This window comes from Varanus komodoensis, unplaced genomic scaffold (genome assembly GCF_004798865.1).
Source record: "Varanus komodoensis strain SLA01 unplaced genomic scaffold, ASM479886v1 scaffold88, whole genome shotgun sequence".
Classification (NCBI taxonomy): Eukaryota; Metazoa; Chordata; class Lepidosauria; order Squamata; family Varanidae; genus Varanus; species Varanus komodoensis.
In genome coordinates, this window is record NW_025336576.1 from 1,042,053 (window position 1) to 1,061,806 (window position 19,754).

General features: G+C 46.8%; 1 protein-coding gene across 3 annotated transcripts; it reads left to right on the plus strand.

Annotated features, from left to right (window-relative positions):
• Positions 1–227: 227 nt before the first annotated feature.
• GMCL1 (germ cell-less 1, spermatogenesis associated) lies at positions 228–15,921 on the plus strand. 3 transcript variants are annotated; one of them, XM_044417409.1, is made up of 14 exons: positions 228–350; positions 1,356–1,479; positions 5,210–5,306; positions 6,426–6,523; positions 6,895–7,007; positions 7,785–7,850; positions 7,979–8,063; positions 8,286–8,376; positions 8,759–8,899; positions 11,243–11,312; positions 12,031–12,106; positions 12,420–12,565; positions 13,074–13,161; positions 14,405–15,921. In XM_044417409.1, the coding sequence occupies exons 3-14, from the start codon at positions 5,228–5,230 to the stop codon at positions 14,519–14,521; spliced, it is 1,170 nt and encodes a 389-aa protein (XP_044273344.1). In that variant the 5' UTR covers positions 228–350; positions 1,356–1,479; positions 5,210–5,227; the 3' UTR covers positions 14,522–15,921. The 3 variants fall into 3 exon arrangements, with proteins under 3 accessions (XP_044273344.1, XP_044273342.1, XP_044273343.1); XM_044417407.1 differs by lacking the exon at positions 228–350 and adding an exon at positions 4,217–4,359 and having other exon boundaries at positions 1,401–1,479; positions 8,286–8,403; XM_044417408.1 differs by lacking the exon at positions 228–350 and adding an exon at positions 4,217–4,359 and having other exon boundaries at positions 1,401–1,479.
• Positions 15,922–19,754: the final 3,833 nt, after the last annotated feature.

Sequence of the window (19,754 nt, forward strand, 5' to 3'; positions counted from 1 at the left end):
GGAGGCGCCTGCGCCTGCGCGTTGAGTCGCCCCAGGCCGCGCCTGCGCAGTGAGCCACTGGTCCATGGCGGCAGCCGTTGGGCTCCGCTGACTCCGCGGCGGCTCGCGGCCCCCCTCGCGCCCCCATGAGGAGGCGGCGGCGGCGGCGGCCGAGCGGCCATGGGCTTGCTGAGCAGCCGGGCGTGGGGCACGCGGGCGGCGGCGGAGCGGGCGGCGGCGGAGGGGGCGGCGGGGCCCAGGCGCGGCGGGCCCGAGAAGCGGAAGCGCGGCGGGCCGGGCGAGGGCCTGGGCGACAGCGAGAGCGACGGCGAGAGCGAGCGCGAGGAGCGGCTGCTCAGCACGCCCCGCAGGTGAGGCGCCCGGCCCTGCGTTCCTGTGGGCTCCGGGCTCGTGCGGGAAGCAGGGCCGCGAGGCACCGCCGCCCCGGGGCAGCGGCAGCGGCGGCAGCTCCAGGGACTTCGGCCAGCCTGGGAGCCCCCCGGTGCCGGGGGCTCGGCCTCCTTCGGCCCCGGCCGGAGAGCCCGATCGCGGTGGGCTGCAGCCCTCATGCGCAGGGCCGGATGGCTCTCCCCGGGGGCTTCCTGTGGAGAGCTCGGGTCGTGTCGGCTGGTCTGAACCCGGCTTGTGGGCGCTTCCAGGTTGGCCTGTTAGCTTCCATCCCCGGGCCCTGCACCTTTTCCTTGGGCCCAGCTCGGAAAGTGGGAGAGCGCTTACTTTCATTGTGCAACAGGTTGGGGAAAGGGCTTTTTTCCAGGGGGATGCAGGCTGCAACACAGAAATATAGAAAAGCAAGTCAGAAGGCGCCTCCCTGGCCATCTAATCTGACCCCTGGCTCCAGCCAGTTCTGCTCATGTAGTCTCCAAAATAACTCGTTTCATTACTCCAGCACTGCCAGCCATGGGGCAGAGAAAGGGCAGCTTGGAGATGAGTCTTTTCTCTTAGTTCTGCTACCAGTGCTGGGATGGAGCTCTCTTCCTGCTTTAGCTGTTCTGCATGAAGTAAGGCCTGGGAAAGGGGGCTGTTTGAAAAGGGGGTGGTGATACTGGTGGTGGCATACCCATTGCTAATTCATCTCCTGGCATCTTAGTCTGAATTTGAGTTGACCATTGGGCTGGTTTAGTCTCATAAAGAAGCATGTAGCTGATGTAACTCTGGTCTTCCTTAAATAAAGTGGAGTGGAAAGTCAACTTTGAACTTGTGGAAGCCTGGCAAGAGTGGAGGTAAAAGCAGTGATGAAGTTCAACAAGATGCTTGCCACAAAGAGTAATACATCCAACCCATTGTCAAGATGCTATACTTAATATTGTGTGGCAGAATTCAACACTTGGGTTTGCTTTTTTTTTTTTTTAAACCAGGAAAAAACTAAAGAGTACTTCCAAGTATATTTATCAGACTCTGTTTCTGAATGGTGAAAACAGCGATATTAAGATTTGTGCTCTGGGAGAAGAATGGAGCTTACACAAGATATATTTATGCCAGGTAAGAACAAACTATTTTTTCTGGTGAATCTTAGACATTTTTGAGCATGTATTCATATACAGAGTGGGAGTAAGTGGACTTCAGACTTGTGCCATCTATTTAGCGATCCTGCTGAATATATTTATTTAAAACTAAATCATTCTGAGTCAAGGAACTTGGTTTGAGTACCAAAAACCGAGTAAGATTTGCAGTCTTTTCACACAGAAATCTTATTCTGGTTACTTCAAGTTTTCTTCATTTCAACAGTATAATTTAGCACATTGTTTTTTGCTGCTACGGTTAAATAATCCTTACTAATCTACTAAAAATTGCTAGCAGTGATATGATGGATTATAGTGTTGGGCTGGCAGATCAAGGAAATCCATCTTCTGGTCCCTACTAGACCATGAAGCTCATTGGAGACTTTGGGCCAGTCATTCTCAGCCCAACTGGCCCTACAGAGCTACTGTTGTGAGAATAAAATGGAACTAGCTAAGCTCCCTCACATTTACAGAAGAAGGAAAAAAGCAGGCTATAAATATAATAGTAAATGCAGTGCAATGTTAGTAGAGCAGTTCCACTTTCTGCCCTGATACGTCCCATGCTGTCGTGCCTGATGGCTCGACAGAGAGGTCGACTCGCGAGAAAGAGCCAAACGTTCACAGTGAGAGTCAGGCATTGGACTTATACTTGGGGACCAGTGCCCAAACGGCCCCTCTGCTGAGCAAATTTATTTATTTATTTGGAATTCTTATATGCTGCCCCCTTCACATATACCTCAGGGCAGCTTCCAACAGATAAATAAATACCAATACAAATACATGAAAACTGGAAACATCCTGGCATATATTATAAAATCAGCCATTAAAATAATATTTAAATAAAAAGGTCTTGATCTGGTGCCGAAAAGCAAATAACAACGGCGCCAGGCGGACCTCTCTGGGAAGCGCATTCCACAGATGGGGTGCCACCATAGAGAAGGCCCTCCTCTGGGTACTCACCCTCCTAATATCTTTCACGGAGGGCTCCCGGAGAAGGGCCTCTGCTGCCGATCTCGGGGGGCGGGAGGACAGATATAGATGCAGATGCTCCTTTAGATAGAGCCCCCCCCCCGGACTCTGAAGCTGCTGGGCAGAGTTCAGGAGAACAAGAAGACATAACAGTAAATCTAGCGAACGCCCAACTTAGGCGGAGTTTAAGGCGTCTGGATCAATTGCGTTTGGGCCAATTGCGACGACAGGACAGAGGGTGGTCCCACCCATAAACGGAGGGACGTGACAGAAGATAAAATCCCACATGAACTTCTCAGATAGTTCAGAAAGGAGGGGGCAACTGTGTTGCAAGGAGCTCACCTATTGGTTGCATGGTAACTCTTGTAGAAAGTAGCAATAAAAGTCTTTAGTTTTATGGCCGGCTGCTGGGTGAGTTAATTGGAGACGTGAGGTACGGCCTCATGGCACATGCCCTCCTTCAGCCTGTGGAGTGACTACAGGACTCTTTCTGCATGAATAAAAGTTGAGAACCTCATTGGCTGCATTCGGACCCTCCTGATTATTTGTCACTTGATCGCTAGCCTCTTCTTGCCAAGGGGCCATTCTCATGGCAATGGACTGCTCGAACATGTTTACCTGTGGGGTTCAGCACAGATCCTTCTGTCATAACCAAATGGCCTTTCAGTGCTAAGATGCTGTTTGAATCTAAAGCATGCTTGCCTCCAAGCTTTGAATTCAACCCCAGAGTGAATTCATTTTCTAGGCGGAGGGGAGGTGTGGCAGTGAAGTACCCCCAGATCTTCCCATGCAGGAAACAGGAACTCTTTGCTGACAGCCTGGCACTCGGGGGCACAAGCACCTTGATTCATAGCGTGAGTTCTCCATTTGCATAATGTCCGTGAGAAATTCACTGAGCACTGACCTAGCAAAAGGGTTGTATAAACAGGTGTCTTCCGTTCTTTCCTCCCCAGTGGTTGGGTGCTCTGTGCCGTGTGTGGGAGGGGAGTCTCCTCTAGTGCTGGGACAAGGGATCACAACATTCCGAAGAGCGTAGTGCACGTGTTTATTTCTCAGTCTCTGAGAGCTGGTGCACGGTTTGTGTGCTGGCGTGGGAGGTCTGCGTTCTAGTCCCCGCTCGCTGACTTGGGGCCAGTCACTCACTCTCATCTTAACCTAGCTCACAGAGTTGTTGAGAGGATAAAACAGAGCTATTTAAGCTGCCTTGGGTTCCTCACAGGGGAAGAAAGGTGGACTATAAATACCGTGTAGTAATAATAATGACTCTGCTGCAAGAGGAGACTCAGTGTGAAATATGTTGATAGTGAATGTGAACCAGGCATTATTGTGCAAATTAGCAAGCTGCAGTGGTCTGGCTGCTTAAGGGAACTAGACAGCGCTTTCAAGAAAAGGAGAGGGCAGGATCTTAATTTTTATTGGTGCTCATTCATCAGAACAGAGCTTGGGAATTCTTGTTTTGTGCTGAGCAGCTGAAGTGCTCTATGAGAAATAGCTCGCGCACGGTGAAGCCTGCCATAGGCAAAGAGTGAGTGTGAAGCGTGCCAGTCGGAGGACAGGTGTGACACAAATCACCATCTGCCTGCGATCATTATACACTCTTATTACAGCAGCAAAGAGGTGTACTTTAATGGTTGATCACTTATGCTTTGGGTTAAAGAAATTATAATTTATAAATAATAATCTGCAGTTGGATAATGGTGCAGGGAATGAACCACTGTACAAAGAGACTTTATTTTTTAATCTCTCAGGTAAACTTCACTGAGTGATAGCGTCTCATAAAGGGGTCCCCCTCCTGCTGTGATGGAAAGTTCTAGTAAAGCAGTATTTTTCACCTCATTGGATGGAAAACTAGCTATATCTAGTTTTATATGAATTACACTTTTTAAAAAAGGTATATCTAAATGGTGTGTGTGTGTGTATAATTTACCTACTCCTACCTGTATGTGTGCTTAGAGCAATGTATCTGTACCTGTAGTTACGAGACCACACTCGTAAATTTGTATGTCTTGCATGCACTGACTTCTCGAGTTTGCCTAGAATTCATTCCTGCAGGAGTTTTTGTCCAACTTTTAGCCAACATTATATATTCCAGATGCTCATTATTTTTTATTTACACTTAGTACTGCTTAGATGATTTCATTCCAGGTTCATGAACTGGTTGAAGAAGCCAGGAAGGGGCACCAACCCAGATGCACTTCCTTTACGCTGCCTTTCATGTATGCTTAATTCCTGATTTAAGCAAACCGCAGTATATCCATAATAAGCAACTGTGGTGCAGTGTTGATTTAGTAACTAGGATCTGCAACCACAATCTGATCTTGATTTCTTTAAAGAGGGCAATTTCCCATTTCATAAGCAACTTGACACAGCTTTATGTTAACCAGGATCAGAGTGCTGGAGCTGTGGGGAAGCAAGGAGTACCTAAGCTTGGTGCTAGGTCTCAACTTAAGAAACCATAGTTTATAGAGTCAAGATTGTTGTGCCCAAAACTGCCCTTTAGGGTTCACAAATACAGGGTACATGATAAACCTAAATTGGCTTCAAATCTAAGTTAACTATTTCCACACCAGAAGGAATTATGATATGTTTCTTCCTTATATAAGTAGCAGTGTTTTCCGCCATAGTCCCCTATGATGTGTAAGTATGTCAAAATTAGTTTGTACCTTGTTAGCATATTTAATAATTTAATTGTTTTGCTTTAAAAAGTAAATTAATTAAATGCATGCGCCTTCTTTTTGTAGTCTGGCTACTTTTCAAGTATGTTCAGTGGTTCCTGGAGGGAATCAGGGATGGATACAATAGAATTGGAAATTCCTGATCAGAATATTGATGTAGAAGGTAAGAAAAAGACCATTATTCGTACTTTCGTATCTGTACAGGTTATGTGTGTATATGCAATGCATGTGTGCTCATCTGTCCGGTCCTAAGACCTTCCTGAGTCAATTAAGTGACTAGTAGCTTGCTAAAATCTGGCTGCTCTACACCAGTAATGACAAATCCCCGTTTAGTTTCATAACAAGTTGTTCTAGGGTACTGTAGGCCTTATTGGACTGCTACCAAATCTCTCATCACAGCTGCTTGAGGTTTGATGATTTCTGCCCAAAGACTGTATTAATTGTAATAATTGGCAGCAAAGGGTCTGCCTGGAGGTGGCAGGCCTGGTCTGGGACCCTTTGCTTGCTGATTCAGTGCTCTGCTGGCGGCCTGGGGCCTTTCTACCCATCTGTGAGAGGAGATGCACTTTCCCTTACACAGCAGGACCTCGGCTCACAAACTTAATCCATCCCACGACTCTGGTTGTGGCCCAAATTGGTTGTGACCCAAGTCAAATTTCCCCATAAGGTTCAATGTAAATAAGGGTTAATCCGTTCTGTGACCAATTTTTTTTAAATCACAAAAATTTGAAACAAAGTGATGAAGAACAACAAAGATTGCGGCTGTCTCCCCCCCCCCCAGGCACAACCGCAGTCGTGCCCGTGCAGGGAAGACGGGTGCGATTGCGATTGTCACCCAATGCAGAGTGTGCGATCAGAGGCAAAATTTTTCTGAAATTTCTGTTTGTGACCTGAGGCGTTCATGAGCCGAGGTACCACTGTAATTAAGTTGCTGTGTTGTTTAAAACATTCAGAATTAAAATCTCCAGGAGGAAAAGTAGAAAGTGTGTGCAGTTTTTGTGTGAAGTGAAAACTAAGTTTGTTGGTGGGTTCACCTGACAGAGAACAGCTGAGAAAAGTCTTATTGTGTATATAACTTTTCCAACTCAGAATGAGTCTCTTTTGATGACAAACATTTAGAGTGCTTTGGTGGTATTGAAATGCAATACATAACATGAGTTGCTAAGCTATGGATATTTGTTTATCAAACTGTTAAAAGTAACCATGATGGCAGTTAATTCTGAGCATGGGCACCCCGGAGCCCAGCCCTCAAGTTCTGAGGTTTGGTTTGGTTTTCCCTTAGCTTTACAGGTGGCATTTGGTTCACTGTATCGAGATGAAGTGTTAATAAACCCAAATCGAGTCATTGCTCTCCTAGCTGCGGCCAGCATGCTCCAGCTGGTAAGTGCACATGGCTTTCTTCCGTGTTGTGCCCTTGCTCCACTGCCCTTCGGTCTGCGTGCTGGCAGTATGGTCACCGTTGCATTATCAAAGGGGACGCTATTTTAAAAGCCTCACGGCTGTCTTTTGAAATATCTACATCCTTTTCTGCCATTTTTCTACATTGAAGCACATAGAAAGGTGCATTCACGTGCTTGCACATATGTTCCCAGGTTCATTTCCTCTATGGGTAAGTCTAATATTTTTCAAACAAGTCACAATGACCTGTAGGTGGTACCTTAGCTCAATGTCTTGCCAGTCAGACTTCGGAGAGAGGATGGTGCACAGCATTTAGGCTTGTCTTTTACGATTTCTTCGATGTGTATTTACAGGATGGCTTAATACAGCAGTGTGGTGAGACAATGAAGGAAACAATTAATGTGAAAACTGTGTGCAGTTATTATAATTCTGCAGGAACGTATGGATTAGATTCTTTGAAGAAAAAGTAAGTATCCTCGTTTAGCATATGTACTGAAATAGCCTTTAGGGAGAAGACACTTTTAGGATTTGTGAGACTCCCCCACTGAAAACTGTGGGCATGAAAGCAGCTTTCTGCACCCTAGAACCCTGCAGATACGTTGGGCTGTTTCAATAGCATGAAGAACACCAGGAAGTCTGCGCAAATTTTAGCAGTCCAAACCGTTGTGCATGATATGCCAAGAACAATTCGCCTGTTCCAGAGCTGTTCAAGCTGTCTTTCCTGATGTTGTTGGACCACCTTCTGGTTTCACTGACATGGCTTATTAGTTCCCTTTCACACCGAGACACAGAAGTATCTTCTCACATGGCTGCTGGGGATAATCACCAGCAAAACATTACTTACAGCTCTGTAACTGCCAACATTGCCTAAGAACATCCGTGCAATTGCCATCCATCCACTTTTACTGAGGGACTTGTGGAACTGACCATTTGCTGCAGAAAACAGAACATTTGCTGGGAAATTTTCTGCCCTGTATCACTGGAAGGATGTCATGGGAGAGGTCCAAAGAGTCATCTGAAAGATACACTTCTTAATGTGGGATGTAAGGAGAAGGAGGTCCATTATGGGAGCGGGTGTTGTAGCGGCCTCGGCATGCATTGGAGTGTCATCAGCTTGATAGTGGGATGCGGAGAACCAAGAAGCTTTTAAAAACACCTGCGTTATATGCCGGATTGCTTGGATAAAATATGATTAGAGCATCTTTCTGAGCTCTGTGAAAATAGTTGTGTATTTTTAATCTAGGTCCCTTGAATGGCTCTTGAACAATCTGATGACACACCAGAGTGTGGAACTCTTCAAAGAACTCAGGTATAGAGATTTCGGCTACTCTGGGTTAACGGCAGTCCTGTGCAATAATCTTTACTTAACAGAACGCAAGGCAAGCACTTACGCTGGGCCATCGTCAGTTCATTGCACATGCCGTGTTTTTGTTTCAGCATAAACCTCATGAGGCAGCTGATCAGTTCTTCTAACCTCTTTGTCATGCAAGTGGAGATGGACGTGTACACTGCTCTCAAGAAGGTACTAGCTCAAGGCTTCCAAAGGGTTGACCTGCAAGGAGCCAGGCTTAATCAGCTCCTGGTATGATGCCTTTTTGCCCAAATGCATGCCTGTTCAGTCATAAACTCCCTCTGTTTCTTCTGTTTCCAGTTGAAAGTGCACATGTCTGTTTGCTGTAAAAGCTTGACATTTCCAATCAAGAATTTGTGCTTACAGCAGTTTGTTTGGTTTTGTTTTATGCAGTGGATGTTCCTTCAGCTTGTGCCTTCTTGGAACGGATCTCTGAAACAGCTCCTAAGTGAAGCCGATGCCTGGTTTTCTAAGCGCAAAAATGGTATTGGTGAAGCTCTGGGGTTCGTTCGTAAGCAACCTGAAAATGTAAAGTTCTTCCTGTAGGCACAATGCCCATTGATCAGTAAGCTGTCCCACATGGGCTTTGGTGCTTTCCTAGTTTACTTCTTGTTTTAGCCCATAATTCCCAAACTCAGTTTCAGCTTCTCATTTGTTTCTGAGTGGATGTGGCCATGAACCCTTAACGCTTAAGCATAAAGCATATTGGATGAACATACATTTCCCTTCAAATTGGAACAACTTTGAGATCAGTTAGCTATGCTTGCAGAATGCAAAGCCTTCTACTTACTGAACAATGCGTAGTTTGTGTAATATGTGTTACCACAGTGTTTCTGAACTGACGACGATTTACTGTGGCATTGCAGATTTTGAAGATGGCATCTCGTTCTTGGAATCTGAGCAAGGAAGTGCATTTCTGGCTGTGTTCAGACATCTCAGGCTGCAGTACATAGTCAGTGATCTTGCATCAGCAAGAATTGTAGAGAGAGATGGCCTGATACCCGCAGGTACGAATGAAGTGGCTTGCTGTCAAGGGCAGTGTTAGAGGGGGGTCGGGCCTCTGGTTGCAGGATTTAGGAGCTCTGCCATGCAGATGCGCAAGCTTGATTCCCCTTCGCTTGTCCCTGCTTCTGAGGAGCAGCAGTCTAGGCAGAATGCTGGCCCGGGATCTGGGAAGCTTGGGCTCTGATATCCTGCACCATGACTGTCCTCAGTGAAAGATGGCGTTGGTTGTAGTAAATTCTGTGTCTGGGTTTTGTGTGTGTGTTTGGAGCACAGCAATGTGCTTATTACCATAGAGCTTATGACTCCATTTAATTTAATTCTTAATAGGTCATTTGAAATTAGTCTAGTTTCAGTCAAAGACCAAACATTGGCTTGCCGATACAGTGTGTTTGCCTTCTATAAAATTTGGTGTTCCGAACATTCAATGATCTCTCCCACTCATCGTGTATCTGGTGCTGTCCGGGTGCCCAGAGGGCTGCTGCAGTGCAATGGTTAAGATTGTGGGCCTGGGACTCAGGAGACCTGGGTGCTAGTCGTCCGCCCTGCCTTCAGCCGTGGAGCCCACTGGGTGGCTTTGGGCCAGGCACAGGCTCTCGGCCAGACCTGTCTCCCCGGGTGGTGGTTGTGGGGATAAGACTGAGAGCAGGTGGTAGAGGAGAATTAAGAAAGCCGCCTAGAGTTTCTTGAAAGGAAAAAAGAATATACATATAATAAATAAGCAAAGGTTTGGGGTTTCAACTTTGCCACCATGGCCAACGATTGAAGATGGTGGTGTCCTGATCCAAAAAATCTAGACGGCATCAGGCTGGAGAAGACGGGGCTGTCCTTTTATCACCGTTGGAATCAGTCCCAGCTCTAGATCCGTGTCTTCCTCTTAAGCCTAATACTAGCCGTTGATGGTTTGTCCTAGTTCAGGTCTTTATGCAGCCTCTTTCTATTTGTTACTTGTCTGTAGAAAGCCAGTCCTGGGGCTTGGTGTCCAACCTCTTCTAGAGAGGCTGCCAGTCCTTTGAGGGATCAAGGGTTACGTTGTGGGTGCTTGTCTTATTCTGCCCAGCCCCTGGGTGGTGGCAGTGGCAACAGGTGTGTTTGCATGGCTGTGTTTGCTGCACCTTTCCTGAGTCTGACTTGACGGCAAGTGCCAGTGCTTGGTTGCATCCCGTTGGGACTGGAGCAGCGCACTCTCTGCAGAGCTACTTTGGAAGGGTATCTAAAAGCTTCAGTCACTACAGGCACGTGCTGCCCGGATCACGTTACAGTGGTTGTCACCTGCAGTGTTTGCTGGCTTTTAGGTCCTTGAACGGCTCAGGGCCTGGCCATTCAAAGGAGCACCTTTTCTTGCGTGAACCTGTCTGGTGATTGAGATCTGCGGAGAGGGTTTTCTGAGGCTGTCATTACCTGTGGGGGACATTTTGCCAGGTATGCGGGAAAGAGCCTTTTCTTGTGTCATTCCCACATACTGAAATACATTTTCTCAGGAATGGCAGTTGACTTCCCACAATAGATTCAAAGAAGTCATTGTCCTGTGCAGCCCTGATGGCTCTTTAGGAAATAGGAAGGCATAGGCATGCTAATGAAAACAAACCTGTCAGTTCAGTTGTATAATTTTGTGTGAAAACTTCTTGCCGGAGTGTTATGGCACACAACACATTTCATCTTTCCCCATTAAGTTTCTCCAAGTGCCGGACAGTTCCCTCTATTTAAGCTGTGGGTGGGTGTTCCTTCCCTGTTGCTTCTCAAACAGCGAGTCCTTTCTTTCTTTTCAGACAGTGTCATAGAAGTCACTAATGATCAGTATGTATGCATTAGAAATTAGAGGGTTTTACGTGCTGTGTAACATAGCCCATCTGCCAATTGAAGTCCAGGCCTAGTTTAAGATGCTGGTAATGACCTATAAGGCCCTAAACGGCTTGGGTCCTGGATAGCTGAAAGAGAGCCTTCTTTCCCATGTGCCTGCCCGCCCCTTGAGATCTGAGGCAGAGGCCCTTCTCCGGGAGCCCTCCTTGAAGGAAATTAGGAGGGTGGCTACCTGGAGAAGGGCCTTTTCAGTACAGGCGCCACGACTGTGGAACACACACCCCAGAGAGGTTTGCCCGGTGCCGTCGCTTTATTGTTTTTGGCACCAGGCGAAGACCTTCTTATTTTCCCATTATTTTAACAGTTAATTGGCTTGATCCTTGATTTTATCATCATTTACTGGATGCTGTGTGTTGTCTGTTGTATATGGTTGCTTTGCTTTTTTTGTTTTTTGTATGCCATCCAGAGGCTTTTAGTATTGGGGTGGGATATAAAAACTTTAAATAAATAAATCTGCAAGCTGCCCGTCTTGTTCTTTGTACATTCAGGCTGGCTGTCCTCGGTTTACAAGCAGCAGTGGTTTGCCATGCTCCGCGCAGAACAAGACAACGATATTGGGTGTGTATTGCATGCCCCCTCCCCTCTCAGGTGATCTTTACCTTTCCCTGGAAAAGCATCTCAGAATCCCTATGTGGGAAAGAAAGAAGGGAAGTGCAGGAGCCCCAGCCTTTAGGGACATTTGTACACACAGATTCAGGAATTTTGGCTTGATATACTCACCAGCCTGTGGTCCAACTTGTTTGTGTGTACACATAATTTTGGAGAAGGGAAGTGCTGAGAGGGGTACCTGCTACTCTTTTTCTGTTTCCTGGGAGTTGTACAGAGGACCAGACTTTTGGCTGAATGCTGCTGGGGCTTCCATTAACCAGCAGAAATGCCTTTTCTTTTTTCTCTTCGCTGGTGTAACTTCACACCAGTGCCTGGGCCAGGAACAAGCCCTGAGCCTGAAGGGCATTCTGGGGAACCTGGTTTTTTCCCTGCCACAGCATCACCTGGATTCAGTGTCCTCCCATGCACAGACCGTGTCCTGCACAGCGCGGCTCTGCTGGTTATCCTGCAGCAGCATAAGGAGAATGAGTTGGTGCTTCTGGGCTCGTTTGATTCAGCTGGCTGAGTAAAGAGCTGTCATCCTACTAGCAAGCAGAAGGTGTTGCCTGCCAGAGCATCATGCCACCTCCTTTTTTTGGATACCTGTGCACACTGTTTAACAAGTTGCTTTGCTTGCCCAGTCTTGACAAAATGCCATTTTGTATCAACGGCTTTTTGTATGTTGAAGGCCTCAAGAAATAAATAAGGAGGAACTTGAACTGAACAGTATGCGGTGTGGCAGAAAACTTGCCAAGGATGGTGATGTAAGCACAAATATTTAAGTACTTGTGACATCCTTTTGCAAATGTGTGACTTTTTCACTCTTTTCATAAGCTATATAGTAAAAAGTGAGGTATAAAAGTGTTTTCATGAGTAGATTAGGTCACTAAAAATATTGTGCGTTTGGGAAATGGGAGATGTCAGCCTGCCATTTAATTGCTAGTCGTGGAACATTTTTAAGCAATAACATTAAACTGAAACCATTGATCGCGTCCTTGCAATGTATTGTGTAAAAATAGTCCAGCATTGTTCTGCATGTACGATGTGGGGCCCAGTTACTGTCTGTATTTCTTCAAGTATTGCTGGCGATGGACAGGCTTCAACTTCGGCTTTGATCTGCTGGTCACATACACCAATCGCTACATCATCTTCAAACGGAACACTCTGAACCAGCCCTGCAGCGGCTCCGTCAGTCTGCAGCCCCGCAGGAGCATCGCGTTCAGGTCAGTCTTGCCGTGAGTCAGCCAGCATCGCCCTTTCACGACAGTTTTTCCCGTGGTCCCACCCTGGGGTCCCTCTCTTGATCCTGCTTTGCAGCTGCAGGAGAGATCAGCTGTGCTCACAACTTTTGCGGACCACAGGAGGCGAAGAAAGCACATGGGACAGGAGAGCCTCTCTTTGGAAGGGCAGGCCCGCCGGGATTTTCAGGGGAAAGGGGCAGGGGGTGTTGAATTGCCTCACTGCACGGGCACTGGCGCCGGTTCTACAGGCATGCTTCCCTGAGGCCACCACAATATTCTGGCAGCAGAGGAAGGGAGGCAGGGCTGGCTATTGGCCCAGAACTGGCCCCAGAAGGTGCAGGCTCCCAAAGGCCCCTTCCTTCCCCCAAGCAGGGTTAGGCTGGCCATCATAAACCAGTTTCCGAGCAAGGGGCTCCAAACCCACCTAGCACTCTACATCTTTAAAGAAACACTTGGCAAGAGGAGAAACCTGACTCTTTTCTGACTTCAGGTTGCGTCTGGTGTCCTTTGATGGGAATGGAAAGCTCATTTGTAGCAGGACTGCTGGATATCAGATCTTAACCCTTGAGAAAGACCAGGTATGTGTTTTGAAATGCCTTTGATGCATCTGAGATCTCAGTCCTTGAAAAGTGAGTGTTCTTCCTTTGAAAAGTTGGTTTCTTTTGTAAATACTGAAATGCATAAAAGCAGGGCAAAGGGTTGACTTTCACCCTGGATCTCATAAAATGATTTGGTCCAGTGCTGAAGGGCATTCACATACAGTGGGACCTCGGCTCACGAACTTAATCTGTTCCAGGACTCTGGTCGTGACCCAAATTGGTCGTGAGCCAAGTTAAAATTCCCCATAAGGTTCAGTGTAATTAAGGTTAATCCATTCTGTAACTATATTTTTAAACCAGAAAAATGTCAAGCAGAGTGACAAAGAACAACAGAGATCGCGGCCATCTCCCCGCCCCTCCGCCTGACCACGATCTGCCCATCATCCCTGCACGCGCCCATCATCCTGGCGTGCTGGTGGGGGAGAGACGGGCACAATCATGCGGGGGTGGGAGATGGCCGAGATTGTGGTTGTGCTCCTGCAGGAAAGGGGCGCAATTACAGGCACGCTTGGGCAGGAAAGACGGGCGCGATCTCTGCCATCTATCGCGGCCATCTATCGCGGCCATCTCCCTACTCGGGGGGAGGGGGGGATATGGCCGTGATCGCGGTCACTACCCAATGCGGAGTTCATGAGCTGAGTCAAAATTTTTATGAAATTTTTGTTTGCAACCCGATTTGGTTGTGAACTGAGGTACCAGTGCGCCAAGGTACCATTGTATTTGCAGGTGGGGAATTGCTTAATTCTGTCATGTCCATGGTACTAATCTTCCTGGTCCAAAGAACCACACTAAGCACTGGAATTTTAGTGTTGAGTGTCTAGTATTTGTAGAGGATAATTTAACAGATTTACGTTACTGTCCATCTGAGCATCATGCGCGTGGTGCTGTAGCATGCACATTTCATGCAGCTGAGGGCATGTATCTTTGTCCACCCCCAAGTATCTTGCATTGACCAGAGCATCACTCCTGATTTTGCATGCTTCCTGTGGCAGCTGTCAGTTTTTCTTTCCTCTACAAATGGTAGAAATGTGACACTAAAATTTTGATGAATTTGTGACTGAGCAGGATGTCCCAAACTGAATGCTTTGTTAAAATAAACAAAATTGCTTACTTTTAATAATTCCAGTTCTATTTTCCTAGACCCTCTAAAAACATCCTGACTCACGAGAGGAAAAGCAACTTTCCCTCAAGTAAAAGAAATTGTGCTATGTTTCTTTTCCAGGAGCAGGTAGTGATGAACTTGGAGAGCCGCCTGCTGGTCTTCCCCCTGTATATTTCCTGCAACTTCCTGTATACATCCTCAGAAAAGAGGAGAGAGAATGATGCACGGCTAGAGTAGTGGACAACGCGAGAGCCACATCCGGAACTTGTTACAGAGGCTGCTTTAATTGGCATGTCCTTGAGGCACACAGATAAGTAATAAAAATCCTTGCCTTCTGCAGCAGATAAAATCCAATTTCCACACTTTATCAGTATGTTCCTAAAAACATCTTAACACTTTTGAGCAAAGTGGATTTTCAAAGAGTCACAGGGGCTGCAAAGCCTAAGAATTTATTTTTACCAATTCTTTGATAGTTACAGACAACAGAAACACAACTTGCCAAAATGGACCTGTCAGTTCAACGGGACTAGCATATTAGTAAAGTCTATGATAAGTGCTAACCTGAAGGTTTGTTTTTGCAGCTGTTAAGGGTTTGTTTCTGCCTTGCAAAATCCCACTGACTTCAGTAGTTACAAACAAGGGTTCAACTTACCCTTTTTATTCATGGTATTTTTTTATTCATGAAATATTTTGGGTTTAAAAAGATTTCTGGATGAGTTGAATCTTTTATATAGTATCCTATTTTGTTTTAGATATCTATTTTTTAAATGTCGAGTGCAGTTTTAATTCATTTTGTGGAATGCACAAAAGAAGAGTTGGATTGGGCTGCTCTCGTTCTGCTGTTTCCATGAGAGCTCCAGAGCTCCGATTCACCACAGGTCTCTGCTCAAGTAGCTACCTTGAGATCAGCTTGTTCATATATCATCCGTCTCTGTCAGGTTGCCAGCTTTGGGCACGAAGAGCTTTCTTGCCTAAGAGTTGAACTGACCACTGACTTTCTGCAAAGCATGGCCTCTTGGATCACTTCAGCTCAGTGGTGTGATGAGCCTTCCAAGGGCACCAGAGGCCTCTCAGGTTCTGGGCCTCCCCATTCACTCTCGGAGATTGTGTGTCTGCCAGCATTAAATGGTGTCATGGCAAAAGGCTGGGGGATCTATGCAGAGGTGTGGTAATCCTTAAAGGCTGCATGTTGCCCACAGGTTTCATCTCTGTTGCAGCCAAAGAGGTACCAACATTTTAAAAGTATGCTTCGTTTCATGAGCCCATTGGGAGTATGCATCCTGACTACACTCAGGGACCTGTGACCTTTTGAGTGCCTTTTGAGTGTTATGTGCATTTGCTTGCTTTGTTTACATCTGTTAATTCCAAGTTCCAAAGGCAGGAACCGAAATCAAGTTTCCTGTTTTGAGTTGGTGTTGAAAACAAAGTGGTCCACTAAATGTGAGGTTTAAACTAGGAGTCTGTACACAACTTTGTGGGGTTTGCTGTTGAATTTCTACCGTTCCATTTTTGTTGATAGCCTACTTTGTAATATTTAATTTAAAATATACTGTTTCTATGCTATAAAGAGAAAACAACTTGTTCAGCTAACGGAAACAAATGCCAATGCGAATAAATGACATACAGTTCAGAATTCATAGTATTGTGCCTTTGGGAATTGTGCTTGATGGAAGGATTCTCCTGCTCTTGGTTTCTTCTATTGCCACAAATCTCAGGAGAGGTAACTCTGAACATGCTTAATCTTTGGGTAGGCAGATCATTTGCAGCTCTGTGTACTGACTTGATTCTGTGGAAGTAGAGAAAAATGGTTGAGTGCGGGGCTGGTTATCTAAAGAAGCTCCCAGAGATGTTCAGAACAACTTTCTGAAAGGAAATTCCTACCCCCGTGGGCTGCAAAGATACCCTTGCAGTTGTCTGTGTGGTGCCACACAGTTGAAATCCTGGAAGCCAGAGAAGGGACTGCATAAGCTTTCCAGCATTGCTGTTGGCAGAGATCTTATAATTAGCGGGATCTGGGTAAGCGACAAAAGCTGCGCAGTGCTGAGTCTCAATGCAGACTTCTGCATGGCTGTCTCCAGTAGCAACATCCGGGTGCAGTGTGCTTGTGGACGCCATTCCGACATTCCGCTAAGCAGGCCAGGCTCATGGCGGATCAGCACATCGGGCGCACCAGGTGCCCCTCGGCTGCGAACCGCTCCCGTTGTCGCAACAGTGAATCCCACAGCCTGCCACTGGGGTGCTCTGTCCAGGGTCCTGAAAGGCGAGGGTCCCAAGATCCTGGAGCTCTCCGGTGTCCTGAGTCCCTGCAACTGCCAGGATGCCCCAAGAACAGAGCCCCCCCCCCCCCCCGCCAGGCTGGCACTTGGGAGCAGCTGTTCCAGCCCTGTTTGTGTCAGCGTTCAGCTCAGCTGCCGCAGGTTTCTTCCCATGCCACCAAGCATGGCATTTCTCAGTACACTGTGTCTGACTGAAACACAAAGCAAAGGCTCCTTTTTAAGCCAGGAAGAAGATTTTCAACGGGATCTAAAACTTGCTACTGGGAGATGCAGCTGCCCTACAGAAGATGCTCTGAATACGGGAGCAGCTGTAACAGCTCCCATTATTCCCTTTCCTTCCAAGAGTGCATCACCCCCCTTGGCATTGTGCAGAACTTGGGGCGTCTTCCTTGGTCCACAACAGCTGTCTGGAGAAGGACTCCAAAAATGTTTAGGCTTTAAGGAGCTACCTCGTAAGCTAAGCTTCCAGTCATGTAATCTCTGCTGGGTGATGATATCTTACATGTCACCACAAGGTTTAGAAAGACAACATGATCTAAGAAAAAGAATGGAAAGTAAAGCACACATTACAAAACCCTACCAAAATGATATGTTTTTCCATTTAAGTAGAACTAAAAACCAAACCCTCAAGTCCAGGAACTAGAAACTTAAGCACCACATTAATCAACCTTAGAATAAACTTGAGCTCTTGGGTATGTAAAGGAAGAAACTTCCGAGAGAACACAAGTATGCATGGTACTCTTCTGTGCCACAATTTCTCTTCAAGATTTATCTCCTAATTTTCAGATCTCTTCTCCCTAAAGCAAGTAGTACTGATACAGGTTTAATGGCAATCTCCAATCATGACCTATAACGTGTTAGTGAAAAGAGTCTTTTTGGTCCTGCTCACCTCTACCTTTTGTCAGAAATAGTGCATGGCTGCAGCTGGACATTATCTTAAAATTCTCTGCACTTCCTCCCAAACTGTAGATATTCCTACATAACTAAAATAACGATCTCAAGAACAAAATGTAGCTTTTCTGGCACAACTCAACAGTCTACTATGACACTTCTCTCATTTTCAACATTTTACAAATGAGCTTTATTTATTGATTTGGGGTGCAGTCTTATTCAAACTCAGGCTTCCGTGCTTCTTATGGCCCCAAATCCTGGCCCCAAACATAAACTGCAGAGATTAATGCTAGCTGAAGGAATGAGTACAGCCACAAATAAAACAGAGAGAACCAAAGAATAAAACCAGCTCAGCACAGAAACCAAATTGAAAGCAGCAGCAGAATAAAATACCTGTAGTTCTTAAAAGGCCAGGAAAAGCAAAGAGGTGGTCACTGTGTGCCAGAAAGATCCCTGGAAAGCCTCCCAGGAGAAAGTGTCCCACAAATGGCAAAGGCTCCCCCTTTTCCAACCTTGCCTGATTTCACGAGGGCACCTGAAGGGGGGCCTCAGACAGTTCTTAATGCCCAGTTAGGAAACATGGGAGGAGACCCTCAGATGGTTTCCTTTGCTTCCAGCTTTCAAGGAAGGTAACAGATGTCTGTTAACAGGCAATACCCATGGAAGCCAGAAGGTGGAGACCTGCTCCCACAATCTGCGTGGCCACCTGCAGCGCGGCAGGGCACTGCACTGCTGCCTGGGTTTGAAAACACTCCACAGATGTTTTACCTGTCAGGTACATACTGGTGTGCCGTCCGTGACTGGCATGGAGATGTGCTTTCCTCCAGGAAGCTCTCAGGTTGTTTATAGTTGTCATCTGGAAAAGCTCAGCAGATCTTGTTCCCAAATGTGTTTCTTCTGCAATTAATTGAAGTTCTGGAACACGTATTTGCCAATATTCAGTGTTGATCCCTGGGTTTCAACATTCTCAGGTGACGTGTGGCTATGCAGGCTCCTCAGAGTTGACCATCGTATCACAGCCTGTCTTAAACATACGGTCAAACCCCCCTGGCACCTGCTGTTGCTGGAGTGCCATCAAATCACCTCCAGCTTACGGTGACCCGGCGAATGAGGCCCTCCGATGTCCTGTCCTTCATAACCCCGCCCTGCTCTTGTCAACCCAGGGCTGCAGCTTCCTTGGTGGAGCCGAGCCATCTCATGTTTGGTCTTCCCCTTCATTTTCTGCCTTCGATTTTCCCGAGCATAATTGTCTTTTCCAGCGAGTCTGGCCTTCTCGTGATGTGCTAAACATGCAACAGCTTCCATTTTGTCAGTGTTGCTTCCAGGGAAAGCTCTGGCTTGATTTGATACTGGACCCACTTGTTCGCCTTTCTGCCGCTACAGGGTACTTGCAAGGCTCTCCTCCAGCACCACGTTTCAAGGCCATCCTTTTCTTTCCTGCCAGGTTTCTTTACCTGCCTGCTTTCACACCCAGTCCGAGTAGCATCATCTGCTACTCAGCCCTGAAAGAGGTAGTGCTGAGAACTGAACCTGGGACTTTCTGCACAGAATCAAATGCTCTGCCACAGAGCAAGGGCCTTACAATTTGCAGGCAGAGGGCTTTGCGTTCACTCACGCCCTTGGGCCTTTAATGTCTTGCCGTCGTATTCACTGGCAGGGAGGGCCAGAGACACAGGCAGGATTTTTTCAGAGGAAATATGTTAACCTGCTTCACATAGTACATACCTTTGCGGGGCAGGTGGTGAAATGCACAGCAGAGGGGGGCAACTTTAGGGGCTGTTTGAGTGTCTCCCTGGGATTTTTACAAAAAATGAAAATCGTCCATTTTTGCTGCTGAAATCCTGTTGGCCGGCCACTCGATAGCGCAGCAGGCGGGGCCCTTCGATGTTCTGTAAAGAACCAACGTGCTCCGTAGCCACTGTGGACATTTTTATTCCCATCTGTGAGCCATCTATTGCCCATTGCTGCTCTGGGGCCACCTCCACCCCACATCGGATGCAGAAATGTACGGAAGAGGCAATGGGTGCATCGTGTATGAAAAGTGGGCCCTTAAGTGGGAATTTAACATGCTTTTTGAATTTGCAAAGAAGGGTGAATACCAAGTGCCATTCATGCAGGGCTTGCTTTCTCCTGTCGCCGAGAAGTCCAGCAGTCCCTCGGTCAGCCCTTTCAGGCGTTCTCGCAGGTGCCGCAAGATGCTTGCTGTCTCCCCCAAAGAAATGCACACTCCCTCACACCTATTAGTGTGGGCCTGAAGAGCCCAACCTTGACTCCTACTTCTTATCAAAGCATTTTACTATGAT

What these genes read in the sequence shown, in the direction of transcription:
- GMCL1 (XM_044417407.1), top strand. Translation starts at nt 5,228, where the DNA reads ATGTTCAGTGGTTCCTGGAGGGAATCAGGGATGGATACAATAGAATTG. An exon ending in GAACAAGACAACGATATTGG is followed by an intron (nt 11,313 to 12,030) that starts GTGTGTATTGCA and finishes TGTATGTTGAAG; the next exon opens with GCCTCAAGAAATAAATAAGG. An exon ending in AACTTGCCAAGGATGGTGAT is followed by an intron (nt 12,107 to 12,419) that starts GTAAGCACAAAT and finishes TATTTCTTCAAG; the next exon opens with TATTGCTGGCGATGGACAGG.